This window comes from Amphiprion ocellaris, chromosome 22 (genome assembly GCF_022539595.1).
Source record: "Amphiprion ocellaris isolate individual 3 ecotype Okinawa chromosome 22, ASM2253959v1, whole genome shotgun sequence".
Classification (NCBI taxonomy): Eukaryota; Metazoa; Chordata; class Actinopteri; family Pomacentridae; genus Amphiprion; species Amphiprion ocellaris.
In genome coordinates this window covers 24,933,681-24,957,066 of record NC_072787.1, presented here as the reverse complement: position 1 = coordinate 24,957,066, position 23,386 = coordinate 24,933,681, and the positions used below count along the sequence as shown (strand labels likewise).

At 38.1% G+C, this 23,386-nt stretch overlaps 1 protein-coding gene and 1 long non-coding RNA gene across 5 annotated transcripts in view; one reads left to right on the top strand and one right to left on the bottom strand.

Annotated features, from left to right (window-relative positions):
- LOC111566279 (cadherin-18) overlaps nt 1-23,386 on the bottom strand; it is a 225,613-nt gene that overhangs the window by 19,953 nt on the left and 182,274 nt on the right. For all 3 annotated transcript variants that reach the window (XM_055007187.1, XM_055007186.1, XM_023266799.3), the window contains exons 8-10: nt 11,626-11,762; nt 7,202-7,323; nt 2,400-2,517 (exon numbers count right to left, since the gene is read on the bottom strand). In XM_055007187.1, coding sequence (XP_054863162.1) covers nt 2,400-2,517; nt 7,202-7,323; nt 11,626-11,762 — 377 coding nt within the window. The remainder of the gene's footprint in view (nt 1-2,399; nt 2,518-7,201; nt 7,324-11,625; nt 11,763-23,386) is intronic.
- Nucleotides 1-23,386, top strand: part of LOC111566280 (uncharacterized) — a 113,458-nt gene that overhangs the window by 84,416 nt on the left and 5,656 nt on the right. The window lies entirely within an intron of this gene.

Below are 23,386 nucleotides of genomic sequence, written 5' to 3'. Positions count from 1 at the left end.
TTGGTCCAATCTTAAAAAGATTGGCAAGCGCAACAACTCTGAAAGATTTGGAAGACCGTGGAAGACGACTAAAGCGACTGATCACAGAACCTCTCACCAAAACAAGACCTTTGATAAGGACGCAGAGGTATTTTCGTGAATGTAAATACAGAGAGTTTAACTCAAGATAAACCAACAGTAGCACTCAGGAAGGGAAAATATCGATAGAAGACATTGAAAAAGCATGCCCATTTCTGGTTCAAGACTCTTTGAAATGAAACTTGAAACCAGAATGACCGGAAGAGAAGAGTACGGAGATGAAAAGAAAGGACTACTGATCCAAAGCAGACCACGTCATCTGTCAAACACGGTGGAGGCAGCGTTACAGCACGAGCGAGCATCGCTGCCAATAGAATTGGCTCACTGGTGCTTACTGATGATGTGACTGCTGTTTGAAGCAGCTGGATGGAATCTGAAGTGTGTGAATCTACACTTTCTGCCCAGATTTAGTCGAATGCTGCAACGTCGGCAGGAAAGCACTCCACGGTACAGATGGATAATGACCCAAAATGTGCCACAAAGGTAATCAAGAGCTTCTCAAGGCGACGAAATGCTCTGCTCCCAAGTGGTCAGTCACCTAAACACAAGCCAACTGAGCTGCTTTTCACTTAGTGGAGACAAAATTGAAAGCAGAAAGAGCTGGCAGAGCCTCTAAAAGGAGGAAACTCAGCACTTGCTGTCCAGAATTCAGACAGTCATTGAGTGCAGAGGATTTGCATGCAAGTATTAAAAGTAATTGGACAAATCAACGTAAATATAGGGATTATTTTTGAGTCTGTCAAAATGGAGGGACTATTTATATATACATTTAAATTTTAATTCCTAAATTGTTGGTGCAATGCTTTACTTAAACCCATTGAATTAAAGCTTGATTGCTTCGTTCCAAATCCATTGCAGTACTGAGGGGAAACTATGACAATACTCTCTATCCAAATACTTCTGGACCTGATGGTCAAAATACTACATTATGATGATGAGACAGTCACCCCAGCAGATTCCGACTGCCCTTTTCCCTCAACATATGCTTACACATTAATATTAGGACATAGTTTAAACATTACTGCTCACAGCTATGCATCACATTACCTGGCAGGCATCATTATATACCGAAAAGCAGAGCAAAAACCAACAGAAAGTCAATGAAAAGCATCATGAAGTCCATCTTGTTCATTTTTTTGTCTGTTTTCTCGCTCTCATTCCTCAACACAGCATAAGGCAAATCAGCAAGAGGTGTTTGTGTGTAGCTGTGGAGGTGCAAGGAGTATTTTTTGGTGACAGACATTAGAAATATATTTAACAAGTGTTTTTCCACAACATATGCAACATATCCACACCTATTAACAGACGCCAGAGCCTAAGTCCTCAAATACTTGCAATTAAAAGTCTCTAAATCCTTCAATGTGATGTTCTTGATCATTTTAATAGCTAATAACTATATTTTAAAACCAGAAATAATTACGAATCAATATAATTACAGTAGAAAGATTAATAAATAAGTCTTATAAATCCTTGCTCTCTTCAACTATCATCACAGTTTCACTTCTTGGAGGTTCAAGTTGACGTATAATCTGCGAAACTAAAGCAAACTTGTGCCAAGTTATCTATTTATACCACATACGCACTTGATATTTTAGTTATTAATGTATTTTTAAAAATACTTCTTGTGTTTTTGGTGCAGTTGATCGTCTACCCCTCACGAGTGTCACCCACACGACTTGCTCGTGGACCTCGATGTAATCTACAGAAAGGTGGGAAGCAACTGGACCGAGAACTGAACCGACTTATCTCTTATTATCACGCCGACTCCCTTTTATCTCTCTCGTGCCGCCTCCCCTCCTCTTGTTTTTTCACGCTGCTCTCCGGCTCACGGATTCATCCGGAGTGCTGTGAACTCCTCTTCTCAGTGGGCAACCGTGAGTTCTCCTGGCTGAGAGCTTTTTAAAGCCCTGTGATTGCAGACCAACCTAGGGCTAGGTATTCACCTGAGACTGCAACGGTTGCCATGGCAACACCCACTGTTGGCCCTGGGCCGGCACAAAATAATGCACACGGGAAGGCGGAAAGAGTGAGCGCCTGAGCGGGTAATCCATTTGACAACACAATGCGCAAATATGCCAAACCTCTATGACTCTTATGTTTCATGCAGACCTGACTCAGACTAGATCCCAGTGGCTTTCCAGTCTTCAGATGTTTACCATCCCCCAACTGACGGAAAGCATATTTTTATTGCGCCTCCAAGGTACGAGGAAATAAACGCGGCTTATTGGATCTGGGAATGTGGGCAATGAAGGATGGCTCTTGTAGGCGGAGTGCAAAAACTCATAAGAAATGCAAACAAACATATCGATCGCTTTAATTACCTTCATTGTCCTTCAGGGTGAAGTTGGGATTAACCGGTAGCTGGCTGGGCAGAGCGAAGGAAAACCGCTGTCCATTGGCGAAGTCGTCCTTATCCACTGCTGTGACGGTCTGGATCAACTGGTGGTCAGAAGACGGCGTAAATTTAGTTCTTCATTTTACAAGGAGGAACAATTTCTCATTTACAGTGATGACCTGACAAAAGGCCACGAACAATACAAATAAGGAAACAAGTGTTTGAACAGATTAAAAACGATCCAGATTAATGCTAGCAATTCAGTAAAAACAGTCAGCCTGTCATTAGGGTCTGCTGCAGCTTCTGCTTAAACATGTAAAGTGATGGAAGAGATGACAGTTTGAGAGATTTTTGGAGGGAATTCCAATTGATTGCTGCAGCAAAAGTGAAAGGAATTCCTGCCAAAAAAAGTGCAAACCTTGGGGGTAGAGAGTGTTATGAGATCAGTGGATCTCAGGTGGTAGTTGTTGTGGGAGGCGTGTAGGAGGTTGGGTGTCTTCTCTGATAGGATTTTGTAGATGAGTTACAGTGCTGGAGTTGACTGGTGCAACAGTAGGGCCTCTGAGAGGCACAACAAGGACACAACAAGGGGGGCGTGAGCATCTGGGAGGAAAAGGTCCGTCTACGTGGAACTAATTAGCTGAACTATTGTTTTAACATCGGCCTGTTTTCGCGGCACACCGACTGTACTGGCCGTTCAGACTTGGAAGTATGGACTCCAGAGGACAGGAGAACGCATCGTTAATGTGTAATTGCAACATCGGTGTATTTGATCACGTCACCACCTCGGCTTATCTACTCCGATTATTTTGACCAGAGGAGTCAAACATGCGGCCCGCGGGCCAAAAACGGTCCGCCAGATGGTCCACTTCGGCCCGCAGGATGACTTTACAAAGTGTAAAAATTACAAAGACATAAACTGTAAATGGTTAATTTGTAAAACTGTAAATTTTAAATAATTTCTGGACCTTGACAAGTTGTTTTGATCAAAAACTATAACGCTACATTGTGCAGTTCCAGATAGCGGAGACTGAATGTTATATGCCTTTGTAGATACACTGTTATCTGTCAGTTGCAATGCACATGTAAATGATCAACTGAGGCATAATGTCGTTGAAAGTGAACTTGTTTTTCTGAAGAAAGTTCAGGTGTTCATAATGTTTTGTAAAAAGATAATTCAATAAATGTGAACATATTCAGAATGTACTTTTCTGAACTGAAACAAATGGAGAAAGTTGGAGCTGTGGTGATTTATAGGTTATTATGCTGTGATTTTACTGGTGAGGCCCACTTTTGGCCCACAGATCAAATTGGGCTTTATGTGGCCCCTTAACCAAAATGAGTTTGACACCCCTGATATCTTTACTGTGAAGAACAACAAAATGGAATCAGATATATACATACGTGTGTGTGTATATGTATATAAATTTTGTATATATACAAAGTTATTGGGGGAGCGCAGAAGTTTTTGTGCCTGACAGAAAAATATTGAGAAGCTCTGCTGTAAAGGAACCCCAGTCTAGATTTGACTTTAAAAACCACTTTCCAAAGACTGCAACGTCTGATTAGCTGCACCACTCATTCTTAATTGCATGCAGGACAAGGAGCTGATTCTGAAGCATGTCTCATGATTTGTTTATCATAATTGGTCAGAGTCACAGTCCCTCTGACCTACAGCCAAATGGCCGTGTTAGATTTTCTCCTCTACCTGTGTACGGCGCCCGGAGGAGGAGTGCTGCTGCTCGGATTTGAGAGCGTTTGGCTTGTGCCAGGGGGGAGCTGGCATGTAGCAATGACAGGGTTGCTCTCGGGGCAACCTCGCTGCCACTTTTGTCAGATCGCTACCGTTAATTGGTAAAAGACACAGCGAGCAGCGAGGAGAGAGCCGGCGTTGGGGGGGGGAAGTGACCTAACAGCCCCTGTCACCACGGGAAGTTCTTAGCTTCAGAGCGAGGTTCGGAACATTGTTGTGCTCCGGCGACACTTGCACAAGTCTTAACTGTGTGGTTTGAGGAGGTGTGTGGTTGAGCATGTGGACGGCTGACAGGGTGGTCGAGCAGAGCAGAGCGCTACTTCTTCTAATGGTTGCGAGGTTAAATTGTAATGTTTTTGCTTTTCATCAGTGTGAAAACCGACTGCCACTCCATTATTGTTGAAAATCCAGATAATGGGGTGTTTGGAAACCAGAGGAAGCAATACAAATTGGCTGTTAACTTGAAAATGCCTGCCTGAGGAAACATTACTTCTTGGTTGGTTTCTGAGTGGGTGCAAAGTTGTTTTCCATGGTGTAGTTTTTTGGAGCATAATGGCAGTCTAATGTGTCTCTGCTCTTTTTGTTTTGTTTGAGTTTATTCAATGATCTCTGAGCTTGTATATATAGAGGCCTGGCTACCGATGGTGTAAAATAATTCAGCACAAACTTCTAATAATATAATCTAAAACACATCGGAAAACATTAAGGGATTTGCAATTTCAGATTACACACCGTTACTGCACTGAGATGTTTTCCCTTCTCCTTGTTATCCTGTCAGCACATATTCTAATTACTGACAGATATATGCCTTTCCTAAGTCTGGAAACTTTATTTACAATTTGTTGTGTTGAAAGTGGCACCTGTTACACTGGGAAAAAAGTGATTTAAAAAGTGTCTTTATGAACATTTTCCTGTTGTTTGCCTGTTTTGTTAAATTACTGATAATACTATTAAAATCACGTGGAAAAAATAAATAGAAATGTTAACCGTATAACCACAGGCCAAAACTTTAAATCAGGTCCACATTAACATAAATAAATCAATAATTATAAAAATAAATTACATGTATGTGTATATATATATATATATATATATATATATATATATATATATATATATAGTGTGTGTGTGCTTACAAAATTACACAAATTTTGACTGTACTTAAATATCAGATTTTTGCAGCTGTATGAACATAGAATTATATATTACAGATCAGAAAAAGGAAAGGAATTATTTTAACTGTTATTCTACAGATTTACAGATAATATCTTGTAAAAACACACAAAGTCATACTGGCTGTAAAAAAAGGGGAAAAAAAAGATCAAAGCTGAACTCAAAATCTATTAAATATTTTTTTCTGATTTCATTTTTTTAAATAGATTTTTTATTGAATTTTTCTACTGTGTGCATGAGGTAACAATTTTGTGAACACATTAAGCCTTTTCATTTTGATTTTGAGTTTTTTTCCACTTATTTATTATGTCCATATGGTGTTTTTATTATGCTAGAGGATAGTTGGACATTTCTACCAATGACGATCTTCAAAGCACAGATTCATATTTGCAGGATTTCATGTGTAACAAATCTACAGAACCAATCCTGTCAACTTGCAGGGTTGACAATATCCTTCTGGTCCTTTTTGCAGAATTGGTGGAAAAGCTGCAATGAATCTGGACTTTCTGTAACATTATTTTGGTTTGTTTAAATGGGATATCTTGAACAACTCCAATATTAAAACATGCAATTGTGTAGCGTGGATGAGTTTTACGTTGACTGAAGGGAAGCTGGTGTGCTCAAGCTGCAGCAAGAGGAGGACAGGGAATATGTGGACGATTTTAACAGGAAATAACTTCAAAATACACTACAGATCAAAAGTTTGGGGTCACCCAGACAATTCCGTGTTTTCCATGAAAACTCCCACTTTTATCCATGTGCCAACATAACTGCACAAGGGTTTTCTAATCATCAGTTAGCCTTTCACCACCATTAGCTAACACAATGTAGCATTAGAACACAGGAGTGATGGTTGCTGGAAATGTTCCTCTGTACCCCTATGGAGATATTCCATTAAAAATCAGCTGTTTCCAGCTACAATAGTCATTTACCACATTAACAAAGTCCAGACTGGATTTCTGATTAATTTTATGTTATCTTCATTGGAAAAAAACTCCTTTTCTTTCAAAAAATTATAACATTTCTAAGTGACCCCAAATTTTTGAATGGCAGTGAATGTGATTTTGATGCACAAAAATTAGATTTTAAGGGTTTAATTAATGGCTGAACAGGGACTTTTATTACAGTTGCCACGGACGCTAACCACAGGCTAAGAGAAGCTGCTGGAAAATTGTCACTTACAGTTTAATACACCTTGAGCAGTAATTTCAGATATTATTATTAATTGGAGCTGGGTTTTCCTGCTGCAATTTTGATAGACACCCGTCAAAGCAATTAGAAAATGTTCCAGTGCAGTGGTATGTAAATTGAAATGCAAACAGGTTCTAAAACATTAATGAGCAGCTCTGTTCTTCCACATACATTGTCCTCTGAATGGTGTTGCTCCACCATCTCATTCGACACATTATAATTCTTCCCACTTAATCCCCTGGGCCAGGAACCCTGGAGCTACGATGTAACCTTAATTCAAATTTAATACAAACTTTCATTCAAACTTTTCCTCCATCGGCTCCAAACTATTAAAAATGTATTTAGTTGTGTCTTCCCGGTCTTTACTCCATCATCCTTTCGCCCCGGCTGCCATTTCCACGCCACTGATTGCTCTATATCTCAAAAAGCTTAATTTGAATGAATCAAAGACTACTGAGAGCAAATTGGAATGAGCTTCGATTTGGAGCTGTCATGGTTTTTGCTGCTGAGATACTCGTTTTTGAACGAGGGAGCGATTAAGCTTCCACTGAGCAAACTGCTGAGGGAAACAATAGTCGTGGGAGTGACTGCGCTTTCATGGGCAGGAAGTGTGAGGACAGAGATGCAAAGAAAAGCAGAAAAAGGTGCTTTTTTTCCCCTCGAACGCTCACCTGCCCCGGTCTTGAACTCTCGCACACGATGACTTCCTCGTCGGTGGCTATTTCCGGCGGGTTGTCATTGACATCCAGGACCTGGACGGTGACGGGAACGTGGCTGAGAAGACTGGGGCTGTCTGTGACCGGAGAGACAACAAGCGAGAGAGAAGATGAAAGCCAAATGTGAGCCTTGACAGCCAAACATTGGACTCTGCGGTTTTTAAAACTGGGCCACACTGCGCTCTCCTTGTTTATGGGCTCTGTTTTCTCTCTTTTTCTTTTGGGCTGTGCCTTTATAAAAGCACCGAGGGAGTCGCTGATGCAGAAAGCAATTTCGTTTATTGAAGTTCATCTGATCATCGTGTGGCTTCTGTTTGTCTCAGTGTGTGTTCCTGCTTGTGCGATGCAAGAGGCAAATAATGCGTCACAGCCAAGCCAGCTTCCATGTAAACATCCCCTCTGTCATGTGAAACAATAATGTTTAATTTAGCCCTTTCATGTTGAATAAATTAGTGGCTGAAATGTGTGTTTTCTGCTGCCTTTGCCATGTGGTGGACACCAATATTAGGCTTTTAGTACTAATGAGGATTCAGCTAAAATGCTTCTGACTAATTTGTTGAAATTAACTGCACAAATGTGATCATTTTGAATCTCACATGCATACATTTCTGTTTAATACGGCCACACTGAGGTTCACAAAAAGCATTTGGGATATTACATAAAGAGAACAATTATTATTATTTACGATTGGTTGTTTTGAAAGTGGCACCACTGTGAAAAATGATTTTAAATATGGATTTTAACAACAATTTAATGTTGAATCACTGTTATGTTAAATTACAAATGATAACTAGAAAAAGAAACCAACAAAAAACATGAAAAAATATAAAAATTTACTTGTTAATAGTCACAACATAGGCCAAAACTGTAAAAAAAAAAGTCCACATCAAGAAATAATAAATAATTTAATTTACAGATTTTTGAAGGTATATACAAGAAAAAAAAATTAGAAGAAGGTAAATGGTAAATCATCATTTTACCTGTTTTTATTTTACAGATTTTGTCTGCTTTAATTTACAGAAAACAGATATTTTCATTATTATTATTACAGATTTACAGATTATATATCAAAATCTTTCTCACAGAAGAAAGGTTCATTTATATGCTGAAACAAACAAACAAACAAAAATGTCCAAAACTGTACATACTGGCCAAAATCTGTATATTATAGAAATAGTAATTTCTCCTTTTTTGGTATGTGACTAAAACATTTTATTGATTTATTTATTTTCTTTACTTAAATGCACTAAAATATTATTTTAAAGACACGAATTTTCAGTTTTTACAGTTTTTTTTTTAAGGATAAAGTATTAAATATTTTTTCAAATTTATGTCATTATATGAAAGAAAAATAGTTTTACAGATTTTACCTGCTTTAAATTACAAATATTTACAGATAATATCAATTAAAATGACAGGGAAAAAGAGGGAATTCATTGATATGCTGACTAATAAATAACAAATAAATGGACACACCTTTTTATTCAGTGTTTTTCTTTTATTTAATTATTTTGTACATTTATAGATTAGTACTGAAGACATCAAAACTATAAAATAATACATATGGAACTATGTTGTAAACAAAAAAGTGTTGATCTTCAGTATTAATCTACAATGTAGCAAATAATACAAATAAATAAAAAGCATTGAATGAGATGGTGTGTCCAAACTTTTGCCTGGTTGTGGACATATAATAATTTAACAATCTGTATTTCTGGTCAAATTTCCACCATGAATGTGATGGTTTTCTGTCTCAGGTGTACAGATTTCCATTCCCAGCAGGCAGGTTGAGCTTCACTAAAGCCTTAAACATGTGGGATAAATGTTGCACCTGATTCTTCTCTGTCTCTAAATAAAGTGCCCTTGAGCAGGATAGTTAACCCTCGACCCCTGGGGCGCCTCAGCCCCCGACAGAGGAGCCATTTTCTTGGGTAGCTTCCAGGTGTCAAGGAAGTTATTATTATTATTATTTTTTTTTTTTTTGCAGTACGAGTGAGAAGCAAGAAGCAGAAAAATAGCATGCTTGCTCAGCGAAACCTTCCGTGAATCCATATATAGAAATAACAAAAAAGAAAGCTACACAGGTGCACACGTCTCTCAATTAAATTAATGCTTCTAGATTGTTACTTACTTTCTGTATGGTGGCTTTTTTTGCACCCTCTATATTGAAAGACATTCCTCATCCAAGGTGATCCAAACAAAAACCACTAATTCAATCTTACATTTATTCTCTAATTCACTTTCGTCTCTGCGGATTGTGTGTCTCCTGGAAGCAGGATAGCATCTCTGCAGGACGGTTTTGCAGCGAACTGTGCTGGGTGCTTTGTCTCTGGCTATGACACGGCGCGTCCTTGCCCATTCAGAGTGGTGAAAATTTATCATTCTGCCTTTTGACAGTGTCTTGGCATGCGACTGTATCCTTGAATACTAAGGAGAGGTGAGGCGATAAAGCAACATTAACATGCAGCATCCCTGTCGCTCGGCTAGAGATTTGCCCTAATTGTGATTACAAATTACCCGGGTTACCTGATAGCAATTCCTGAAGTTAGCGGGGCTTGTATTGATTTAATTAATTTTCAATGTAGGAGAGGACATTGAAACAATTGGGACTAATTTGATTTTGTAGTTAATTATAAGGAAAATACACTCGAACCTATTTGAATACATTCTAATCAATATGCAAATGATATCCTTCACCCTTGTTTTCTTCAGACTTTAATTGTTAATTTCACTATTAAATGACTTTGCACTGGGCTGTGCTTAAATACTGTCAGTGATTATCACACTGCTGTTAATAATGCTATTTGCTACACATAACGCTGCGCCTAAAACTGGACACGTCTAGAAATATAAAGCACCATTTTACTGATTAAATACTGAAAAGGGTTGGAAATTTGAAGCAGTTTTCTTATTAATCATGTGTTTTCTTTACTTTATCATTTAAAGTGAATGGTATTTTTGTAGCAAAATGCCAAATAAATGCATATTTTTCTCTGGAAATTTAAATAAGAATCCTTTAATGACGTGAAAACTAGTAAAATATAAACTTGCTTGATGTCTTGTGGGGCTTTTTTGATTGGAATTACATAGTTATTGGACTATTAGATTAGTAGACGTCGACATATTACTTCATAAATACTACTTGGTGCCTGAAATGTGCTACGCAGTTTGTTTTGTAGGGAAAGGGAGGCAGTGCAGCACAGATTCATGCACTCATTCCTTTTTATGGAACCTTTCCTTTGTTGATATTGATTCTGACTCCAGTTTTACCCTCTATGAATTTGAACCTGGACTGCTGTCTGACAATATGATCCCCTCAGGGTGTCTTGTTATCTGGTGGGAAAGTAGAAAAAAATACTCAGGGTAGACCTACAGGACACAGTGCATGTCTTTTTTTTTTTTTAGTAATTTCGACTGTTTAAATCATGCTGTCACGGCAGCAGAACACCGCAATGATTTGAATGCTATTCTGATTTATAATGTCTCCCATTAGCTTGAGGCTAAGCAAAGGAAGTGGAGAGAAAGATCAATCTCTAAACTGCCTCTTTCAGGCATTTCATGTGTTTACTCCAGTTCAGCTCAATGCAGGCTTGTACCTCCTTATCTGCTTATTTACCTTTTACAAAGCCATAAAATCTCCATCTTCTGCCAATATGAATGTAAAATATGAGTGCGAAAACTATTGGACTGCAACAACATTTAATAGATATTTGATGTTAGCAATGAAACAAAAGTGAAATTGAGATGAAAATTAAATGTGATTCCTTTTGTTACTTTTAGAGATTCTAGAATTCACATTAAGATGGAAGAATTTACAAACTTAAAGAGCCCACATGATGCACCTTGACTCGGCATTTGTCTGAAATGCTTTCTTTTAGGCTGTCTAAGGCTGCCATCCTTAGAAGTTGAATATGATTGATCAGAGAAGCAAGAATATGCAGAGTGATGCGTGGACAGAAGCTGTCCTAGTGAGAAAATAAAAGCTCACTGCAAGAAAAGCTGCTGAAATTCGAGTTAAACTTTATGAGCAGGGTGCATATTAGTTACATGATGATGTCATTAAGTAACAGAAGAAAAGCCTAGACTTCAAACGAGGTGTTTCACGCAGGTAAGGAGCACTGCTGCTGTGGCATTGGAGGATTCCCTTTGGTGCAAACTTTAATCTTTGTAGGTCCACGAATCTTTTGCTTGCACAAAAGCCATACAACACACTAAATCGAAAGGAAAGATCAAAAATGCATAATACGGGTTCTTTAATAAAACCCTGTCAAATCATGGCTGCATTTCAAGAACAAACAGATGTAAGAGGTGCATTGCTTTTACTCATTATTCACAAACTTGGCAAAATTTGGTTTATGAAAAGAACGCTGGGTACCTACCAACCTCCGAGGCCATTACAGTGATGTTGTGCCAAGGCATGGCTTCCCTGTCCAGAGGCTGTGTCGTACGTATAAGTCCGCTGTTTTCCTCGATTCTGAAGTACCTTACTCCTTCCTCTTTGCTGTCCAAGAAGTACCTATCAGGAAAGAAATTATAATGTTATATATCCACACTCCAGAGAGACTATATGGACACAAAAGACTTCATGACTAAAAACTGCTTAGTTTTGCACATACACTAGTGTTCAATAGTTTGGGGTCACTTAGAAATGTCCTTATTCTTTAAAAAAAAAAAGTTTTGTTTTTTTTTCAATGACGATAACAATAAGTTAATCAGAAATACAGTCTAGACATTGTTAATATGGTAATAGTTGGAAACGGCTGATGTTTTACGGAACATCTCCATAGTGGTATGGAGGAACATTTCCAGCAACCATCACTCTGTGTTCTAATGCTACATTGTGTTAGCTAATGGTGTTGAAAGGTTAATTGGTGACTAGAAAACCCTTGTGCAATTATGCTAGCACATTAATAAAAGTGTGACTTTTCATGGAAAACATGAAATTGCAAAATATTTGTTTAAATCTCCACTTATAAAAAGTAGTAGTTGGTCACTTCCTGTTGTTGAATCCACCACACTTGTCTCTAAATAGGTTAAGAGCCTCACTGTATAATTTCTTTCTCTGGTCACATAAACATCTCTCAGGTTGCCTTCAACCTTTAAATATCTCCAAACTATGCCCTCCTTTAACACAACACTCCACAGAAGTCAATTCTTCGGTCACGTCGCACATGGACTGCTGCAATGTGATCCTCCCACAAACTTATTCACCAACTCCAACTCATCCCAAACTCTGCAGCTCAGGTTATTAAATGTTCAAAGTCCACTGAACATGTCACACCTCTCCTGATTCAACTCTCCCTGTGTCACGACGGATTGACTTTAAAATATTGTTATTAACATCTAAAGCTCTCTATAATCCTTCCCCTGCCTATCTCACAGATGTTCCTCAGACTTAAACTCCATCCTCATCCAACAGCAGGACCTTCTCCTATGCTGCATCTGATCATTAGAGCTCATATCTTGCAAACTGGACTTCATTGCAGGATTTAAACTGCACTGAAAACTTGTCTTTTTAGCCTACTTACTTTGACTGCATTTACAGATTTTAACTCGTTGCTGATGTATGCCGTGTTTTGTACTGTATGTTTTTTGCCCGTTGATTTTATTAGATGTAGGGTGACCTTCAGTGTCACAAAAGGCACCATTAAATAGAACCTATTCATATAATTGCTGTTCTGCATTGAATACAATTGTGAGAGGACAAACTGAAACTTGTATTGGAGCTGTAGTTGCATAAAGTACCGCTTTAAATAGATGTCATTTATGGTTCTGCTTTGGTGATTGCGGTTTACTTTTGTGGATTCTATCAAGTTGAAATTACACATTGTCCCTTTAAACTGGCATTCTAATTTCAGCAAAAGCATGAAAATATGTTTATTGTGCCTTTAGAATTGTGCATCCATGTTTTTTCAAAATGGCCATTTTCCTTGAGTACAGAGGAAAAACATCATGTTAGAAGAACTGGAAGCTTCAAGCTGACTAACATTAGGTAGCGTTTGAGAGGAACCAAATGACTAAAGTACACCTAACCTAAAAGAGAGGCCTTGATAGTACTTCCTAACTTAATTTGAATAAACTTTATTCAATTGTGGGTTACCAATTCAGGCAATTAATTTAATTCTAATTCTAACTGCTTGCTTTGTGCTGATGGAACACAGACACACTTAGTGTTTTTATTGCAGTAAATACTTAAGTAAATACTAACATACTTTGACACCAACCTAAACACTGTTACAGACCACATGTATCCCTTCATGGCCTCAGATAATGCACCCTATAACCTCCAGATACTCTTCAACAGCATGCACGACCTCATCATCAATCTGAAAATGGCCACCACACAAGTGGGGTTTCAGTTGGTGAGTAAGGTTCATGGGGCAACAGTTTTAAAGCTACATTTGGCTGTTTCTGGTCCTGTAGCAACAATAGCCAGCTCTAAGATTTCCTCCTTTTTTAATTTATTGCTTCAAACATTTGGGTTTTTGTGGACAGTGATATAAGACTTTATGCCACAAAATAGGAGTTGCACTATTTGTTTCCAAGCGTGTGGAAGTACCTGCATACGTTTCCACGATCCAACAAATAAAATAAATTTATTTGGGCCTTTCTGCTTGATAAACAGTAATCCCTTTCCAACTTGACACTCCAACTTTGCAGCACTTTCTGTTCCTGAGAATGACATAACTGCATAATAACAGTGATTTTGTCAAACTCTTGAAAGCTCCCTTTAGAGCCAGAGGAGACGAGATGCAACAGTTTTCACAGACTGAGCAACATTATGGGAAAGCTGATCTTTGTGTAATCATTGGAGTGCCCCTCCAGTGTGCTTAGTTAAATGCCTCAGAACACTTCCCGAGCACTTAATGTGTTTCGACCCTGGCTCCAGTTCTGCCGAGGTCTTCGGGAACAAAGATTTATTTGCTTTTGTTTTTGCCCAATTTGGTTAAAATGCACCAAACCAGCAAACAAAACCTTAAATTAATGAGATTTAGTCAAGCAAAACCATGCAGAAGAGACACAGTGAAAGTGAGTGAAGTGCACAAGCAACACAAGCCAAAGGGGATGTATTCATGCTTCCATGATTTTCAAAGCCTCGTCCCACCTCTAAAGCACATGAATAGAATAATCCCTGCTGCTTTTAAATGGACTTTAGTTCTTGACAGAACGTTCTCAAAATACATATTTCTAAGTCAAGAGTAATTATCTTCAATATTTAATAATGACAAAAGGCAATGTTCTGCTGGCAATGTTTACACTTTCGTAATGGCTTTCTAGCTACAGTGTTATCAAACTGGAAGCAAAGCAGCCTGTGGAATACAAAGCAGAAACAGGCTCAGCTGCTCCTCTCACGAGTTCAAGCACGAAATGAGCATTGACTGTGTGTTCCCTAATTTATCTCTTAATGACCTATTTACACCTTTAATCCTGCCTTTATTCTCCTGCTGAGTATACCCTAAGTCGATGAATTTTCAGTCGCCATTACAGATGAAAATGGTACTGGGATATCAATGCCAGGATTGCATTTATTGTAAATAATGAAATGTCTTTTAGCTTGGATTGCCAGTGTAGCGCAAGACTCCCAGCAGAAATGTGTCATGATTTATTGAATGTTCAGGTTCAGAAGAGCATGAAGGCTTTTTCGGCTGTAAAAGTTCGTCTTTGTCAGCATAAGAAAAGCATATTATTTATGGCTAGTAGTGAAAAATCCACTGAAAAACACTTCAGTGCTATTAATTGGTGCTGCTGGTGGTAAATTTAGTACATTTTGGTGTTAAGTGGTTATATTCTCATTTCTGCAGGTAACTATTTGAAAGCACAAGATGCTAAACTACATAATGATGGTTATTAACATTAATTTATTATTTGAGTATCATGTCTCTTCATCTGCACTCACCTTCGCAACCTAAAAAAACCCTTTCAGCAGATTTGAAAAGCATGTTATCTTCAAAAAATTGCCACAATTACACCATTTATCAGAGTCAGAAACTGTAAAAACAGTAAAAATGGTTGATTATCAACTTTCAGTGTCCTCATGAAGCACCTGAACCAGATATTAGCTGAAAATCAAGATATTTCATCAGTTACTTTTATTATTTTACAAATTCACAAAAAATGCAACATTGCCATCAATCAGAGTCTCCAAAAAACAAACAAACAAAACCTTCTATACTCATTAGCAACCAACAATCACGTGATAAAAAACAGGGGCTTCTCGGCTGAGCTGCAGGCAGTGTTTTCACAGAGCAAATAGGCATTGAGTATGGAAACAAACTTAAAATGCAAGTAGTAAAATATAAGTAGCTCAAGTTATCTTTTTCCCTCATATTAACAGCTGTGGGCACCAGGATTTAACATTTTCTTGCCAAATAAATGAATATACTTATATAAATATATATACACTACCATTCAAAAGTTTGGGGTCACTTAAAAAATGTCCTTATTGTTGAAAAAAAACCTTTTTTTCTCAATGAAGATAACATTAAATTAATCAGAAATACAGTGTAGACATTGTTAATGTGGTAAATGACTATTGTAGCTGGAAACAGCTGATTTTTAATGGAATATCTCCATAGAGGTACAGAGGAACATTTCCAGCAACCATCACTCCTGTGTTCTAATGCTACATTGTGTTAGCTAATGGTGTTGAAAGGCTCATTGGTGATTAGAAAACCCTTGTGCAGTTATGTTAGGACATGAATGAAATTGTAAATTTTCATGGAAAACATGACATTGTCTGAGTGACTTCAAACTTTTGAACGGTAGTCTATATGATGTAAATATATATATGTGATTTATGGCGTTATAATTTTGATCTATTGCAAAGAAGACATTTTTATTCTATTTCTAGCCATGTTTGTGTTGTTTCTTGTTTCCATAGATATGCAGGACTTTAAATTGCGGTAAAAACCGAGCCCGACGTGAGTAAAAATGTGACAGGAGCAAATAATAATGATAACGATAAAATTCTCAGAAACTACTCAGGGTTCAGAGAGTTAAGATGCAAATTGTTATTTTAGCATTTACATTTCTACAAATCGTTCAAATATGTTAAAATAGTAGCGTAATCAAGTGTTTTGTTTAGCAGTTTCTGTGTAACTCTCACTGCTTTTATCAGTTTATTTGAATTTACAACTACTTCTGGCTGAGGATGAAACTGACTTGAACCCCTACAGCGTTCGACAGTTACCAGGCCAAGAAGTTTTCACAACTGTTCCCGATAATTATGATAATGCATAAGAGCAAGCAGAGTTAACGACCCGTGAAGACCTCGTTAGGTTATTTAGATGTCAATTTCACGCCATTTCTCAACATTTAAAATGTCACTTCAATAACATGTTTATTTCATCACACGCATGGGCAGACTTGTGATGATCAAAGGGAGCCAAATACTGATCCCTGCTGCATTTTCCATTCTGATGCCAACGAGAGCAGCAGTGGCACAGTTGCTTAGCTTTCAGGGCTCAAATGGATGTCATCAAAATGCTTCCCGCTGATTTTTTTTCTTTATGTGGTGAAACGTACTATAGGACTGGACGTGCATCCCACAAGGAGAGCGAGGAAAGGCTTTCATATGTAGATTACCCTCTTGTTTACGACAAATCTTTCACAACGTGTCAGATGCACCAACTGGGCCAGTTTCTTTGCAAAACAAATGCAAAACTGAAGAACAAAATGATACAACACCAATGTTCGGAGACTTCTAGGTTTCCGTAACCCTTAAATAGAACATGCTTATATTAATTTGTTATATTTTTGTAATGGGTCATTCCTGAATTGGAGGACATTTTATGTCCCATCCATCAAAACTCAAATAATCCATGTACAAAATATTAAAACATGCAGTCGTTGTGGAAATGTACTTGTCCTGAGACCAAATCTAAAAAAAAACAACTAGCTGACCTTAGGTCTTTTTAAATCAAATCTCAAAACCTTCCTGTATAAAATGGCTCTTAATACCTAGCAGCATGGTGACATTTTATTACTTTTATTTTTATTTCTTTTGGATGTATATTCTAGTGCTGTTATTTTTAGGTGAAAACAATGTTTGGAAAATATTTTTAAAAAACCAAATAAGTGGAGTTCCCCCTAAAATGACATTTTTCTCTTGTCCCACTCCCCTGATGTCCAAATTGAATCTCAAGTAAAACAGTTAAAATTGAATTTAAATCTTTTTTTTTTTTTTTGGTAGTATTTTTTTCATTAATGTCTCTTGTAATTGTGGGAACATTTTGTTTTAATTAAGATTTTATTGTAAGTAATGGTTATTATGCATGTGTCCCACAACAACCCTGTTAGCATAACCTTTTTATCTGGTAGAAGAAGAAGAAAATGGTGAATCACATGAAACGCTGGAATTGACATCATCAGACAGTTTTACAAAAGAATGGGTAGAACAAAGGGATGTCCTCTCTTCTGTTTTTCATATTTTCATAACATTGTCAGCCTTGATTTAAAGTCTAACAACTAGATAAATATCTAGCATTTATTCCTGAGAAAAAGCCAACATTAGCATGGATTAGCAACCCTGTTACTGTGATTAGAGTAGGGTTAGCAAACAACACATAAAACATGGAATCAAAATGCTGCCATTGATGTGTAAGCTGAACCAATCAAGCTTATTATTGATGAATCTGTAGCAGACAAATTGTAAAAGAGAAGGTTTATTTTTCAAACATTTTGAAGCCCAAATGTCCTCTAATTCTAGAATGACCCTAATACTTTGATGATCCCTCTTATCTCAGTGTTCAGTTTGGCTCAACGTTTTGCTCCTTTCTCCTCCCTTTCAGGTAGCAGCTGAGCAGTCTGCAGAATCAGGAAGACGAGGTAGACTCGTGCTGTGCTGCTGTGGAGCCTTTAAAAGCTCGTCTGCTCAGTGTTTCTGTTTCAGTCCTGCTCGCATTCGGTTACTCTGCTTATTTTGCCGTTTTGTTCCATTTCAACCTTGATTCATTTGTGTGAATTGAATGGATTACTGTCATTTGTTATGTCAGCATTTGTGTTCTCCCTTTTTCTTTGTCTAAACCTTGAGCCAGTTCAAGACAATAAATAGACTTTTTCTACATATTGACAACAAATAAAACCATATAACAACTTTAAAACTCTCCCATCCAACCGATGATTAACCTAAAATCCATAGACTTTGTTTAGAAAGTTGCACTTTTTTCCAGTACACTGGCTAACAGCTGTGCAGAATCATTCATCTTTCCTCTACAGGAATTCAAAAGTTTAAGATCCGAAGCTAATTAGCATCATCTGCTACATACAATTAGTGTTTATTTGTAGCTCACTCCTAAGTCTTCAACATATTGCTGTAATGAGCTCCTGTGTCTGTGCAAAACAGCTGTGGTTCAAGAGGATAAAGTTAGGTAGCAATTCACAGACTGTGATTTAGGAGGTAAACAGCAACTTTAAAACACCAAGCATTTTTTTTTTTTACGTTTTGTCCAACTTACTGCTGTGAAAGAACATAGGGGTACAAATTAAAGCCTTAATGTTACTTGAAAACCACTCTGATATTTGAAAGTTTTTATAGATTTCACTCTACATCTAGAGAAAATCTTCAAAACCCCGACATGTGCGCTCTTCAAACCTGGACTTGATTAACAAGTAGATTCCAGGAACTGATATCAAACAGATCTGTGAAACCTTCATTTTATTTGGGTTATCCCATCTGGAATCATCAGGGATCTTCTGCTCAGTCATCTCTGATTTGCTTGGAACTTTAATTTGTGTTTTTATCACAAACTAGGGGTATTTAAAATGGTGAAATTTTAAACTGATAAATCAAATATATTCCAAGATTTAATTGCTTGTGGACCCACTTTCAGCACAGTTTTTGTCACGTACTGAAACTTGAGGATGTAGAGGCAAAAACATCTCAGAAGCTAGAAGATAAAAGCCTGAAATTTTTACCATTATTTCACATCATACCATTTGATTCAGCTTCTGTAATATTGGACAAGCAGATCAAACAGTCTTTGATTGTGGGCGAGTTGAAATATGAGGGGAAAAACATTAAACTGTCATTAAAAGTTCCACCATTTTGAGCAAAAAAATAATGATGCAAAAGTCAACTAGTGATATTTTCTGAACCATATGTGGCTGTATGTCCCATAACATACAACAAAACATATACAAAACTTTCTAATATGACATACTTGATTAGAAAATCTAACTTTGTTGACTGTTTTTTAACTGATTTTAGCAGATATGATAAGTTGTACCACAAAACCAAAAGCAGGTTAGTTTATCAGGTTCAAACTTAACCCATTTGTGAAAACAGAGAAATAAGGGTAACTTCATTCCTTTTTCCCACCTCCAGACCACATTGGATTGGATTAAAAAGACTGTAAAGGTCTGTGAAACCTTCTGATATGACCCAGCTTGTTAAGAGGAAGGGAAGCCACATAAAACCAAGTATTTTTGGTAAAAATAAAGTTATTTATTCGTAAAGAAATGTGGTAATAGACACAAACAAACCTAGGTGAGGTAAATTACAAGAGAAAAGGCCTTGTGGGTGCTGTTCAAATCAAAGAATTAAATATAACTGAAAGAGGACTCTAAGTGAAAGAGCACCAAATATCTTTTCTGAGGTTTTCTATTCCAAACATAAAACCCAAAAGGCAGTCAAAGCAGCACCCGTGTTCCTTCAACTCTTAACAAAGGGTGCAGATCAGTATTCAAGCCTACACCTGGCCTCAAAATCCCAGGTAGTCAAGCGAGCGCCTCGGTACTAGTTTCATGGCGCTATCACAACAGCTACAGCGTCTATTAGCTCGAAGCAATAACGAGAGGCACACCGGTAAGCTGAAGACCCACAGCTGTGCCGAACTGTCGGGATCGGGAAGCGTTTCAGTCCCCAAATTGCATCTGTGAGCACCAATCGGAACCACGCCCCAGCAGCTGGAACCAATCTCATGCAGGGGACCACACATTCTACCCAGCATCAAAACACTACAAGACACGCCAGACGGGCAAGACTTGTGGATGTAACATCTTTATTCTAGTCAGGGAAGCACAATAGCTGTAGAATACAACTTAAAAAGCTCTAAAACTGCACTTTAAACAATCTTTGCACAAGCTTTCAGAGGCCGAAGTAGAGCGGTATCTATCTCGACGTGGTCGATCGTGGTCCAAGCAGTGACACTCAAATAGATTAAAAGTTCCACCAGCCGAACACTGTTTTAAACATGGGGACACCGAGTCCACACAGCTCGAACAGCGTCAGCAGAGCAGCAGCTGTAGCGTACCTTGCACTTACAAATATAGCAGCATCACCGATGCTCCGTCTGTGTCTACTCAGGATGCGTTCAAGCACAGCATTAAGCTGTAGGTCAACCGTGTTTTGGAGGAACTCAACGCACTCACTGTAAACATGCCTGAAATGCAAAGAGAAAGGCTTCAAACATACGCTGTGTAGTGTGAGTGAAGCTGTTCCGCTGCCAAAACTGACAGCTGGACTGAAATTGCAGCTGAAACGCTTCAGGTCTCACATACTTTCACAGCAAAAAAAGTGAATCAATACAGTTACTTAAGGTGTTAACTTGAGGGAAACTTAACAGCTGAATTGGACGTTAACTTCTGAGGACAGGCAAGCAAGGAGAGAGGTCAAAGATGATGCATTTCTGCAGGTGTATCTTTTACTTATTCCTTTTACTTTCGCTCCCGCTGGTACTTAAATCAGTTTGATGCATATTGAGCCTAGACGTCTACACACTACCTCCAGGAAATAGACATATGCACGCACTTTAAAGTCAGACACTCCGCCTACTTGGGTTTTATATACTACCCCAACTGACTACCAGCAATATGTGCAAATGGAAGCTTCATACCTTCAAATGTACACTCAAACACGCGGTGTGACAAAATTTAGCCTGTTTAAGCAGCATGGGAGGCGACTGACTGATCCTGTTTTAACTTGAGGCTTTATTGTAGGCGTTGAGATGGTTCAGCACCTGGACAAACTCGGATGCTTCACTCGACTCGACTGAGGCTGATAGCAGCCGTCAGATATTTTCACTGCCCTCAACGTCCCCTCGCACCAGAGAATGCCAAACAGGCCTCCTGGGAACATCAGCAGATTTGGTTTTATTCCACAGCTTTTTTTAAACATAATATTTTGTACTCGCCCCCATAGTTGGGGGGTTTACAGAGATAATCAAGCAAACAATCTCCAAAGTTTGCAGACAAATGGAATCAGGCGCAATATGCAGAAGGTAACAACAAATCTAAGCAAAAATTGTGTATTCAATCAGAATCAATTTATTACTCTGCCAAAGAACGCAGCGGAGTTATGTGACGATTGACGTTGGTTTGTCTGTTAGCAACATTACTCAAAAATGGACTAATGCGTTAGGATGAAATTTTCAGAGAGGATCAAAAATAACACAAGGACCAATACTCTTTTTTTAAAAAATTGTAAATACCAGTGTTTTGCACTTTTTTTTTTGCAAATATCAACAATTTGAACTTTTACTGTAAATATCAGGAAGTTCGGCACCTTATTTCTTCATTCAGCAGTATGATTTCCATGATTATTGCACATTCCTTTGCTCCTCTATGCATCCATCCTGCAGCATACATGTAATTTTTACTACGTCAAGGAACACGGCGGAGTTATATGACAGTCGGCGTATGTTTGTCTGTCTGTTTGTCTGTCTGTTAGCAACATTACTCAAAAACGGACCAATTGATTTTGATGACATTTTCAGGGAAGATCAGAAATGACACAAGGACCAAGTGATTAGATTTTGGCAGGGAAGTGGTTTATACTCTGGATCCACAGATTTGTTAACGACTTCGATATCATTGCAAGATAGTGGTACTGTAACTATGACTACAAGCGAACGCTACATCAGCTGCCTGCTGACGATCACATGGTTGCAATCCTACTACAAATCCACCACTGCGGACCACAAATTTTTTTGGCGGAGTACTGGGTTCTCTGGGTGCTTTTGTTGTTCTACATTGTCTCACATAAAATTTTCCCAACAATATACTGCTTGGAATAAATAAATTCTGTGAAAAAACAAAAAATTCAGAAAAGCTAGGAGTAATCCAGATGTGACCAACAGCAACATGGCAGAAATTCTGAAACCGTTTGACTGAGCTATCCTGAACTGCAATGCACAGAGCAAATTAAAAATCGAACTATCGTCTGTGGGGTTACCTTTTTTTTTTTCCAGTATTGGAGACATCTGTGAGCACTGGGAGAATTTTGCACATGCTGATTCCACTTTTTTTTCAATTATTGCAAATTCAAATTTCATAGTTTTTTTTTTTCTTGATTTATGACATCAAAACTGTCATTCTGTACAAAAGACATGTCTGAGTTCTCTCTCCTTCTAGTCATGGTTGTGTTTCCATAGAGGTGCAGGACTTTATATTACAATGAGTCCACAGTCAAGAAAAAATGGGTTAGGTTACATAACTCTTAAGGGCTGTTAGTGTTTGAGGATGTTGATTAAAATCCAAAAAGTCTTCTCCAGGTCATTTTTCATTTCAGCTGAGGAGAGAAACCAGATGGGTGAAGTGGCAAAAATCCCTCCTCAGAACTGGGTTTCGAATGATGTAACTCGTCTGCAGATGTGACCCACATTATCAGATGTGACTATCAGCAGAATTCTCATTATCTGCATGATAATAATTAAATTTTCTTGCTCACAGGCCGATAATATATCAGGCACCATTACTGTATTGTGCATCCCTAGTCAGTAGTGTCTGATCACTGCTGTTTACAAGACCTGTAGGCTCTGCAGCCCATGGCAACGCTTTTACCCATGATCCTATAACAAGTAGCGGCGTCTCAAGATTGCTTCTTATTGAGAGATTAGCAGGACTTTATCTCATGAGGAGCCCCACGTTTACAGCTGCTCTGTCGTTTACGTGGAGGATATAGAGGGAATTCAAATGAACACAAGCAGTGCAAGAGTGTAATGTCATGAAACGAGGTACCTGTTCAGAGCGAAAACCTAAGATTAGTCCACTGCCCAAGGCCAATATCAATCTTTTTCCAACAGTACACAACCGTGTGTTTATAGTGCATACAAATGCGCTAAGCAGTTGTATTGCCTCGGGTTACTTCACAAGCTTGCAAACAAAATGAGCGGCTATCTGATGATGCCAAGAAATGAGACT